Source organism: Dermochelys coriacea, chromosome 20 (genome assembly GCF_009764565.3).
Source record: "Dermochelys coriacea isolate rDerCor1 chromosome 20, rDerCor1.pri.v4, whole genome shotgun sequence".
Taxonomy (NCBI): Eukaryota; Metazoa; Chordata; order Testudines; family Dermochelyidae; genus Dermochelys; species Dermochelys coriacea.
In genome coordinates this window covers 3544447-3555725 of record NC_050087.2, presented here as the reverse complement: position 1 = coordinate 3555725, position 11279 = coordinate 3544447, and the positions used below count along the sequence as shown (strand labels likewise).

At 66.6% G+C, this 11279-nt stretch overlaps 1 protein-coding gene across 3 annotated transcripts; it reads right to left on the bottom strand.

Annotated features, from left to right (window-relative positions):
• Nucleotides 1-5: 5 nt before the first annotated feature.
• Nucleotides 6-11279, bottom strand: MBD6 (methyl-CpG binding domain protein 6). 3 transcript variants are annotated; one of them, XM_038378381.2, is made up of 13 exons: nucleotides 11126-11279; nucleotides 8906-9047; nucleotides 8285-8415; nucleotides 8090-8192; nucleotides 7488-7659; nucleotides 5641-7005; nucleotides 4831-5402; nucleotides 4350-4548; nucleotides 2762-2913; nucleotides 1938-2510; nucleotides 1636-1688; nucleotides 1462-1537; nucleotides 6-1197 (listed from the first exon to the last, which is right to left on the bottom strand). In XM_038378381.2, the coding sequence occupies exons 3-13, from the start codon at nucleotides 8389-8391 to the stop codon at nucleotides 1123-1125; spliced, it is 3447 nt and encodes a 1148-aa protein (XP_038234309.1). In that variant the 5' UTR covers nucleotides 8392-8415; nucleotides 8906-9047; nucleotides 11126-11279; the 3' UTR covers nucleotides 6-1122. The 3 variants fall into 3 exon arrangements, 1 of the variants encoding a protein (XP_038234309.1); XR_005289699.2 differs by lacking the exon at nucleotides 1636-1688; XR_005289700.2 differs by lacking the exons at nucleotides 6-1197; nucleotides 1636-1688 and adding an exon at nucleotides 1308-1355.

The following is an 11279-nucleotide window of genomic DNA, read 5'->3' as shown; positions in this document are numbered from 1 at the left end:
GCAGGCTTTTAAATACACATTTTAATAATTGATACAAAACACCCCAAAATCCCCGCGGAAGAGCCAGCGGCGCTTGGCCCCCAGCTGTTAAATTAAGTGGCTCTCATAGAAAAGCTACAAGTCCCCAGGGGAAGGCTCCAGAGTTTTACACGACCCCTCAAGGGAGCGTCTACAAAAGCAAGGCCCCTGTCGGTGAGGGGGGGCAGGGCCTGGCCCCCACCCTGCCAGGCACTGCCCCCGCTTTGCATAATTCCCACCAGCAGCCTGGGAGCATGAGCACGTAGTGTGGGTGGGTGGCGCTGGCGGCGCAGCTGGGCCCCGCCAGCCGCCGGACCTGAGTGTTCTTGGAGGAGTTAAAAACAAGAAAAGAAAACAAGGCTGGGGCCTAGCCCCCCGGTGCCCCATGGCTGAGCAGGCTTCACTGGGAGAGGCCAGGTGCCCCTGCAGGCTCCGCCCAGGCCTGGGGGCTCACTGCAGCCAGCTGGCTGCGCTTATTGCTTTGTACCATTGCCCCTGCCTGCTGCTCTGGGGGGCTGCCCCCTGGCGAGGGGCACAAGGAGGTTTTTGGTGAGCGGGTGCATTAAGCTAACCCCTGAGGCGTTCCTTGCCCTGCTGAGACACCCACAGGGCTGAGGTAGGGGAGGAGCCCTCCCCCCCAGCCTTGATACCGAGGGGGGGGGGGGGCAGAACGGCAGCGGCTGGGGGCAACACAGGCTAGTGCCCCCACTTAACACCCTAGAGTCAGCACAGCCCCAGCCCGCAGGGGGCGCTGCCCCGTCTCCCTGGGATTTCACTGCATTGCAGAATGGCTTCAGAAGTGCTTTGGCAGGCCACGGCCCGGCACTGCCTCCCGCTGGGCAGCATGCAGGAGACACGGCTTGTGCTTGGAGTGGGCCCCTGGCACTGCCACAGGGCCGCAGTCCCAGCTGGGAGGAGCCCATGCTAGGAAACATGCTGTAAGTGCCCATTGCCAGCAACGGCACCTCCAGCCGGGCCCCCCATGGGGTGCCCCCGGCGGGGGCTCGTTCCTGGCTGTGGCTGGCCGGGCCTCAGCTGCGCCCCCCTGCTCAGTTCACTGGGGCGCGCTCGACTTCGCCTCCCCTGGGTACCTCTGGGCCAACGCTACGTCACCAGCTTCCGGCGGCGGTTCTTGGCGGGGCGGCCAGGCCGGGGGCGCCGCCCGGGGGCACCATCCTCCTGCGGGGGTGAGAAGGGAGGGGGCTGCTGGATCGATGCCCCAAGCCAGGGCGAACTTCTCCCCACTGGGGAGAGGAGTCAGGACCCCAGGGCCTGCTCCGGGCTCGGCCCCTTGCGAGCAGCTGTGGAATGAGACCGATGGAGGGGCCCAGACACTCCTGGGGGGAACAGGAGAGAGATGGGGAGGCTCCAGTACCTGCCAGCTGGGAGGCACTAGAAACTAGGCTGAAAATCCCCCACCCTCACCCAGCAGGTGGCACTTACGGTGGGGACGGAGCCTGGCTCAGCGGTAGGGCCCCTTGCTCGTGGCATCTCCAGGCGGGTGCTAGGCCGGGGGGTGCTGCAAAGACAGAGCACATCATGGAGGAGGGATGGGGCAGATGGCACCTGCCAGGTGGGGGATGGGGCCACACTCCCACTCACTCCCCCCACACTCACCTGACCTTCCTCCTCCGGCCCCGGCGGGACGGGCGCAGTCTCCCAGGGTTCCCCTGCCAAGACAAAGGACGTGGCTGGGCCAGGTGCCGCACTGGCTCCCCAACCTGTCCCCCCAGAGAGTCTGGCTGGCACCTTTCGCCTCCCTGGAGCCTGTGCCCAGGGCTTGGGTCTCCCACAGGGCGACTGCCCTGGCCCCTACAGGCATGAGGAGGGGCGAGATCTGGCTCTAGGCCCTCGCCCTGACCCTGGTGACTCGCTTTGCAGCGCCCCTGCCCTGCCCAGAGGGGCCTCCCTGTTCGTACCTTTATTTCCTCTGCTTTGTTGAGGGCCATTGGGCTGGCTGTGCCTGGCACCGGGATCTCACCATTGCACCTCCAGGCTGGGTGGGGCGGGTGCCCCGAGGGTGCTGCCTTCTCGCCCGGCTCATCCGCCTGCCCGTTGAAGTGCCGCCTGCTGCCCCAGGCCCCGCGGCCCCGCCCGGCCCCACGGCGGGCGCTCTTGGTTCTGCGGGGGGCCGCACGGGGGGGGATGTTGCCGTTCAGCTCCTCTGCGCTGCGCCGGGCCCGTTTCAGGGGGGTCCTGGAGCAGGGGGGTCCTGCAGCGCCTGTGTCCAGCTGGCCCACAGGGGTGGCAAAGCCCAGTGCTCCCTGCTGGCCCGGCCCGGCTGGCTCCAGGGTGCTTGTGGCCGGGCAGTCCATGGCCCTGGGCGCTGACGGGGAGTCTAAGGCACTTGGCAGGGCAGCAGGGGCAGCGTCCGTGCAGAAGGGGGCAAAGGGGGCCGGTGGCTCGGCCTCTGGGATGCTGGGCAGGTTCGGAGAGGGGCCTTCGCTCAGTGCCGTCACTGGCTTCTCAGGGGCGCCAAACCCGGGGCTGAGCTGCCAGGGGAGGAGAGGGAAGAGCCGTGAGGGGGGCAGGGAAGGGGCAGCTGGCAGGAGTGACGGGGACCCTGCCTCTCTGCTTCCCCCTGAACCCCCGCACTGCTGTGCGGGGCTTCAGCTACTGATCTGGCTAGCTGCATATGCAAATTAGATATTCAATTATTTGAATCGAATGTGTCACACGGAGCTGCCTAACCCCCCCGCACAGCCCCCCACTGCCTTCCCCAAGCCACAGCCCCAACACTCACCTGCAGGAGGCAGGCCAGGGGACTGGAGCTGCCCAGCTGGCTGAGGACGGGGGGCTGGCCCTGGAAGAGCTGGAAGCCCAGAGGCGCTGGCAGGGAAGGAGAGAGCAGCTGCGGCTGGCTCTGGAGCAGGGGGCTCAGCACTGACAGGTCACCTGGAGGGGGACGGGGGGGGGGGGGAGAGAGAGTCATTGGGGGGCGGAGTCATAGATTCATAGATACTCAGGTCAGAAGGGACCATTCTGATCATCTCGTCCGACCTCCTGCACATCACAGGCCACAGAATCTCACCCCCCCATTCCTGTGAAAAACCTCACCCATGTCTGAGCTATTGAAGTCCTCAAATTGTAGTTTAAAGACTTCAAGGAGCAGAGAATCCTCCAGCAAGTGACCCGTGCCCCATGCTACAGAGGAAGGTGAAAAACCTCCAGGGCCTCTTCCAATCTGCCCTGGAGGAAAATTCCTTCCCGACCCCAAATATGGCGATCAGCTAAACCCTGAGCATAGGGGTAAGATTCACCAGCCAGATACCCAGGAAAGAATTCTCTGTAGTAACTCAGATCCCACCCCCTCTAACATCCCATCACAGGCCATTGGGCCTATTTACCATGAATAGTTAAAGATCAATTAATTGCCAAAATCATGTTATCCCATCAGACCTTCTCCTCCATAAACTTACCGAGTTTAACCTTGAAGCCAGATAGGTCTTTTGCCCCCACTGCTTCCCTTGGAAGGCTATTCCAAAACTTCACTCCTCTGATGGTTAAAAACCTTTGTCCAATTTCAAGTCTAAACTTCCCAATGACCAGTTTATATCCCTTTGTTCTAGTGTCCACATTGGTACTGAGCTTAAATAATTCCTCTCCCTCTCCGGTATTTATCCCTCTGATATATTTATAGAGAGCAATCATATCTCCCCTCAACTGCCTTTTGAATAGGCTGAACAAGCCAAGCTCCTTGAGTCTCCTTTCATAAGACAGGTTTTCCATTCCTCGGATCATCCTAGTAGCCCTTCTCTGTACCTGCTCCAGTTTGAATTCATCCTTTTTAAACATGGGAGGGCAGAACTGCGCACAGTATTCCAGGTGAAGTCTCCCCAGGGCCTTGTATAACGGTACTAAGACCCCCTTATCCCTACTGGAAATACCTCGCCTGATGCATCCCAAGACCGCATAAGCTTTTTTCACGGCCACATCACATTGGCAGCTCATAGTCATCCTGTGATCAACCAATACTCCAAGGTCCTTCTCCTCCTCCGTTACTTCTAATTGATGCGTCCCCAGCTAATAATTAAAATTCTTGTTATTAATCCCTAAATACATGACCTTACACTTCGCACTATTAAATTTCATCCTATTACTATTACGCCAGTTTACAAGGTCATGCAGATCCTCCTGTAGGATATCCCGGTCCTGCTCTGAATTGGCAATACCTCCCAGCTTTGTATCATCTGCAAACTGTATTAGCACAGGTCAGGCCCTGCTCCCATGGGTCGGCCTGCTGCACCTCGGGGACCGTCCAGTTACCCGCGGGCCCGCCCCAGCAAACCCAGCACCTGCACCTCCCCCCCAGCAAACGGGGCACCACTCACCCAGCAGCGCAGCACTCAGCAGCGGGCAGACCAGTGGGGGCAGCAGCGGGTGGAGCCTCCCGGAGGAGCTGGGGGGCACCGGGGCGCTGACGAAGGCGCCAGGGGGCTCGGGGGCCCTGCCCTCGGCGCCGGGAGCCTCAGTAGTCATGGGTGTCGTGCCGGTCGAGGTAGGTGCCATGGGTGAGCCAGCGACACCAGGCTGGAGGTGCGGAACATAGCATCAGGTTGGAGAGCGCAGGACTAGGGTGACGCCTGCCTCCCCCCACTGGACACCCCCCCACCCCAGCCCCAAAGACAGAATAGGGCTGAGGTGATGCCCTAATGCCCCCCCCAGAAGTTCCCCCTGCTGGATGGCCAGGAGGGGCTGAGTGCTTTGCTCGGGGCATGCCCAGAGAGCCCCCCTGGCACTGAGACACGCCACCTACCCAGTTGTGGGGAGAGCCGGGAGCCCAAGACACCCACCCCTGGGGCCCAGCCTTACCTGGGCGTCGGGGGCTGCCAGGCCGGCCGCCAGCAGAGCCGAGTTTAAAGCGAGGACGGCGGGCGAGGTGGGCAGCGCCGGGAAGAGCAGGGGCTGCAGGGGCCCGTCCGGGAGGTCCCCCTGGCAGGGCGGGTCGGGCAGGGGCAGCAGGGCTGGGAGGAGGCCGCCAGGTTGCTGGAGCAGGTCCAGGCTGGGCAGACCGAGGCCCAGCAGGGGTGACTGAGGCTGGCTCTGCAGCAGCGAGGCCACGAGCAGGGTCTGCAGCCCCTGCCCCTCTGGCTCACCCGGCAGGCCCAGGGTGGGCAGCGGCGCCTCCCCCTGCCCTGGGCAGCCCAGCAGCTGCGGCTGGCTCAGGGCCAGGGAGAAGGGCAAGGAGCCGAGGAAGCCTCCCTGGAGGAGGCCAGGGGGCAGGGAGCCTCCGAAGGGCAGCACCTGCTCCTGGCCCAGGAAGGGGAAGGGCTCGGGGCCCGGGGGCAGCGGGACCCGCGGGACCCCCAGGCTGCCCTCCCCGGCGCCGCTGCTGGGGCCGGAGCCCGAGGCTGCTTTGGTGGCGGCTGGCGAGACAGTGGCACCTGCAAGGGAGAAGGGCTGGGTCAGAGGGGACCGGTGGGTGCTGCCCCCCAGCACATGCTGCAGCTCTCCCACCCCCTGCGAGGCTCTGGCATCTTCAGCCAAAGCCCTGCCTGGGTCCCCATGAGCCAGCCCCATCCCTTGCCCAGCTCTCACCACCCCCCACAGCCCGGCTAGCAGCCATGGCCCCCCAGCACTGACTGCAGCCAGCTGGTGCCGTCCCCCACTGTGGGTCCCTACCTGCGGCGGTGCTGGGGGCGGGCGCTTTCGGCTGAGGGGGGCTCCCTGAGGCCAGGTCGGAGGAGGTGGAGGCCAGCTGGCTGAGGAGTTGGCTGTTGAAGTCCTGGAAGGAGGGCAGGAGGCCAGGGGGGCTATCGCCCAGGGGCAGCGGGGGCAGGCCAGGGGGCTGCGTGCCCAGCAGGCTCAGCAGGGATGACAGCGGCTGGCTGGGGGCAAGGGGGGCCAGGGGGCTGCCCTTGGCTTCCCCGGGCGGTGGGGCAGCCCCTGGGGGCGGCCGGGGGGGCTGCTCCCTGGGCCGGACCCGGTGGGAGGGGGCCTCCTCCGGCCCGGCTGGGCCCTGCTGCGAGTCCTTCAGCAGGTGCAGCACGGTGGGCGCGCGGCGCTGGCGCCGGGGCTTGGGCAGCGCCCGCCCGCCCACCACGGAGAGCAGCCCATTGGAGCCCAGCAGGTGCCCGGGTAAAGTGCTAGAGGGGGGCTCATCGGTGTGCCGCTGGCTGGCCAGCTGGGCCTTGGCGGCCGCGCTCAGCAGGCTGCTGGCAGGGAAGGAGGGGGCACCCGGCTGCTGAAGCAGCTGGCTCAGGGGCAGACCCAGGAAGCCAGGCGGCCCCTTGCCCTCGGGCACGGCGCCTAAGGGCACTGGCAGGTTATTGCTGCTTTGGTTGGCTAAGGCATTGATGGGGGGCGCCTCATCCTTGCAGGGCTGGGGGGCCCCTGCAGGGGGACTGGGGCCCAGCGGGGGCCCCCCGGGCTCCGAGGAGGCGGAGGAGGGGCTGGAGCCCTGCGGGGACAGCTCGGCGCTGCCCTCTGGTGATGAGACGGAGGAGAGCGCAGTGGAGGCAGCCAGCCTGCCGAGGGAGGCGCCTGCGGGCACGGGGCAAGCGCGGCTGCTCCAGTTGGGGGCCCCCTCGGGGGGCGACGTGGCAGGGGGCGGAGGCTTCCCCAGGGGGCTGGGGGCAGCAGGTGGCACCGTCTCATCCTGTGCGGGGAAGGGGAGGCCGGCGGGGGAACTGAGGGGGAAGGGCCGGGGAACCGCGTCCAGGGGCTCCAGGCCAAAGCTCTGCAGGGGGAAGGCCGGGCGCGCCGGGTAAGCGCCGTTGGTGGAGCTGACGCAGGGCGTCCTGCCCGGGAAGACGTCCCCGAAGAGGGCGCTGTGGTGACATGGGAAGGACGAGGCATGGCTGGGCCGGGTGCTGATGGGCCGGTCTCTGGGGCAGGCCAGGCAGGGCTCCGTTTGTGCCTCTGGGGCCTTCTCCATGGGCTGGGGCTTGCCGGGACCCTTGCCCTCCGGGCCGGGCGCTCTGCCGAACGGCGCTGGCGGATGGCAGCTGGCGATGCCCGAGTGGTACGTCTGGCTCAGCCCAACCCCTACAACAAACCACAGGGGGGCTCAGCGCCAGGGCAAGCCAGACTGGGCCCACCCACCCCTCGCCCCACAGCTGCCTGGAGTGCTCGCGGGACAGGACTGAGGCTGGGGCTGCCCCAGGTCCTCCCTCCCCTCAGCCAGGATGATGAGAGCTGGCGCGGGGTGGGGGCAGGGTCTGCAGGATTTGGGGGTGGAGAGCCTGGGGCTCATGTTCTGGGAGGGTCCGGGACAGGTTCTACTGGCAGGTTCCGGGGAAGGAGAAACCCCAGGGTGGGGGCAGGTGTTGGATTGGGGAGGCAGATCAAGTCTGGCGGGGTGGAGCCATGAGGGGCAGGGGGAGGATGTGCTGGGTGGGGGCCTGAGGGAGCCCAGATGGGCCCTGGCTGGGGGAGGATGGAGTGGAGGATGGGCCCTGGGAGAGCTGAAGGGAAGGATGGGCCGGGAGGGGGGAGGGGGAGGAAGGGCCCCAGGGGCCGCCTGTTACCTGGGCCCAGGTGCGGTGGGCCCAGGGGCGCGGCGTTCTCCATGCTGCGGTACAGGGTGGCCATGGCGACGGTTTTCCGGCGGTGGTTGCACAGCTTGGTCATGTCCTGGTCGCCCCGGGCCCCGGCCCCACCCCGCGGCACCACCACAGCTGCCGGGTTGAAGTTGAAAACCTGACAGGGGGAGAAGAGGACGTCACAGCTGCATCCTGGGGACTGAGGGGCACCAGCAGAGCTGGGAGTAGGGCACTTCCGCAGCCCCTACCCATTCTGACCCTCACTCCTGACCCACAGCAGCTGTCAAAGTGGACAAGGAATCTGAGCCCAGGGCAGTGTGTCCTGGCAGTGCCCCCCCAGACCGCTTTGCATGGGGCGAATCCCCCAGGACTGGAGTCGGGTCCCTCCAGGCTGCAGCCCCCATCCACTGGGAAGCAGGAGGGTGAGACCCCAAGGGGCATCATGCCCCCAGCCCACCTGAGCCCGAGCCCCCCCTGCCTGGGCTCCCAGCCCCCTTGTCCCCAGCCTGCCCTGGTCCCGACCCCAACCCATATGGGCCCCCACTATCCTTGCCCCCAGCCTGCCCAGCTCCTGGCCCCCCTGGTACCTTTTGCACGTTGAGCGGACACTCCAGGCCACACTTGCAGGTGCCGTCTGTCAGGAGGTAGGTGCGGGTCTGCTCCAGCGAGGTGAGGTTCGTGCCACTAGGACTGAGAGAGGATGGGGGGGGGGGTCAGGGCTAGCTGGTGGGCCCCGCCCGGGGCGGGGAGCTGGGGGGCCACCACTGAGGGGGAAGCCCTACCTGATATACTGCACGGTGCCCTCCTCCACCTTCCGCTGCCAGCCCACGGGCACGGCCACCGGGCACCCACCTGGATCTCCGCCAGCGGGCTCATCACCACCATTCATTGTGCCCTGGCCTCGCTCGGATACCTGCCGAGGGGCTGAGTTAGTGGGGGACAGACAGAGACAGACAGCACCCACCAAGCAGCAAGGGGAGGGGTGTCATGGGATAGATGGGGGGCTAGGGTGGAAGGAGTTATGGGGTCCAGTGGGAGGGGCTAAGTGGGAGGAGTTATGGTGTGGGGCAGGGCTGGATCCAGCTGCCCAAAGACTCCTGGGAGCAGGAACCAGACAGTCTGAGCAAGCAAAGGGGCCGCCCAGCTCCCCACAGGGAACAGCCAGGGAGTTGCTTCCAGGGACGCCAAGGGGGCTGCGGGTCGGGAGTGAGGGGCGTCAGAAGCCTGCATGTTCTCACCCCACACTCCCCCAGACCCTGGTGTCCTGTAATCCTCCCCCCGTTAATCCCTGGCTGCGCCTGACCTACTAACCACTGCCGGGGCCCTGCGGTGAGAAGGCAAACAGCTGCCAGGTCCCTTAATCCCTGCCGGGCTCTGGCATGGGGGCCGAGCCCGGCTCCTACCTGCTCATGGCTGCGAACATGCTGGCGTTAAGTGCGCACACGCTGCCCTCCTGCACTCATGGCCGGGCACCCTCGCCCGGGAAGTGCCGGCGGCTCCGTCTGCCACAGCTGCAAGCTCGCCGCAGCCGATGCTAGCCCACGCCTGGAAGAGGGGAAGGAGGGTCCCGCCTCAGTGCTGGCCTCAGCGGGGTGTACAGACCCCATGGCCCACTGGGCAGGGCCTAGGGCGCCCAGCACAGAGACCTGGCTCCTCTCTGCTGGGGTCTGGCCTGGCGGGCTTGGCTCCTGGACACAGGGCAGCGCTGAGCCCCGGGTGCAGGGACCCTCACTGCCACCCCCGGGCCACAGATGGGGACACAGACACAGAAGGGAGAAGGGGTTAGTCGGAAGGCACACAGCAGGTCAGAGCTGGGGAGAGAACCCAGGAGTCCTGGCTCCAGCCCCCTGCTCTAACCACTAGACCCCCAATCCCAGAGCTAGGGCTAGACCCAGGATCCTGGCTTCAGTCCCTCTCCTCCAGCCTGACAACCCCAGGGTGAGCTAAAGAGACGCCCAGGTCAACGCAGGGGCTGTGTCTCCTCCCGCAATGGGAAGGCATCTCTTGAGTGGTCTCAGGGAGCCACCCTGGTATTGCAGGATCCAAGCATGAGCCGCGGCGCCCCCAGCGTAGGAAGACTGGGGCTCCCCGGTGAGCCCAGCACCTGTCTCCCAGGGGCTACAGCTCAGCAGGGTTTCTGCTGTGAAATGCACCAGAAGCCACCGAAACCGGCTCCCACCATGAGCTGGTCAGGTCCATCCGAGCCGCCAGAAGCCGGGCAACAGCAGGAGAGGCAGGGTTTACCCCAGGCTCCCAGGGCTGCAACGGGGCCGGATTCTTTCACTAGCTCTGGGGCTCAAAATGAGAACCGAGGGGCTCGGAGACAGTGAGCTCAGAGGTGGGAAGCCAAGACACCCATGCGGCCTGCGGCTCTCCCTGCCCAAATGCTGACGCGAGGAGCCTGGGATGGGAGGACAGTTCCGCCTTTGGGATTCAGCACAGCCTGACAGACATGGCATGTGCCCAACTGGACAGTGCCCCAGAGATGATGCCCCCCACGCCAAGGGATGCTGCCAGGATCTGGGCCCTGGAAGGCGAGATTTCTGATGCTGATCCAGCAGGATAAAAACACAGGGAGACTCAATTAACAGTATTTCTGGCCCCACCCCCCCGAGTTATGGGGCAGTGTTAAAACAGCTGCCACATCCCACCCCAGAGGTGGCTGCATGTCAGTGTCAGGCCCCGCGACTCCTATCTGTGACAGCAGGGACTGGGGAGGAGGGCTCAGGGAAGCAGCTAGCTGCGGGGGTCCCAGGAGTCCTGCAGGGACAGCGTGGATTAGCGCCCAACAAGGCCCAGGGAAGGGCACTATACATGAACGGCACCTCTGTACCCGGGAGTGGGAGAAAACGGGGCTCAAGCTGCTCCCTGAACCAGCTGCGGGTCACGCCTCCCGTAGGCCAGGAGCGCCGGGGTCCCAGCCCAGCGGCCGTTAGCTCCACGCTGCAGGACCCCAGCTCAGACCAAGGGCCGGCAGCGCCAACCCCGCAGCCCCTGCCGGGGGGGGGGCAGCAGAGGGTGCTGGCCGCTGCGACTGGGCCCGGTGCTCTGGAGAGAGTCACCCGCGCAGCCCCACGCCCCCAGCCCCAGGGAGGGGGAAGCTCGATCACCCGCGCCAGGCGCTGTACGCGCCCAGATGAGACCCAGTCCCCATTCCTCCATGGGGCTGCTGGGAGCCTGGCGACGGGGTGGTGGGGCCCTCTGCCCATTTCACAGGCGGACAGGCGCAAGCCAGGACCCAGCCAGGCGGGACAGCGCCAGGGGTCCCGATTCCCAGCAGCCTGCCTCGAACGGGGACCCTCCTCCCCGCCCCTCGGATCGTCCCGCGCCAGGCAGGCCCCCCAGCCCCGCCCCCGGGGACCCCCGGAGCACACAGGGGCGGGAGGGGGCCGGGCTGGTCCCGCCCCGTGCCCCTGCAGCGCCGGGCACCGAGGGGGCCAGTCCGGGCCCGGCCGCCCTCCCCGGCCCGGGCTGGCTGCTCCCTGCGCCCCCCCGGCCCGGGGCCCTGCAGGGGGGCGACCCCGGGCTCCCCCCGCCCCGCCCCGTGCAGGGGGGCGGCCCCCCGTGGGGGGAGCGGCCAGCCCCAGCGGAGGGGGAGGGGGAGGGGCGGCCCCGGGCCCTACCTCGGCTCATGGCGGGGCGGGGGGGTCTCGCGGCGGCCCCTCGCGCCCTCCCCCCTCCGGAGCGGAGCCAGTGCCAGGAAGAGGAGGGGGCAGAGCAAGGCGCTTCCTCCCGGGCATGCGCAGTGGGGGCCAGGGGCAGCCCTGGGGATTCCGT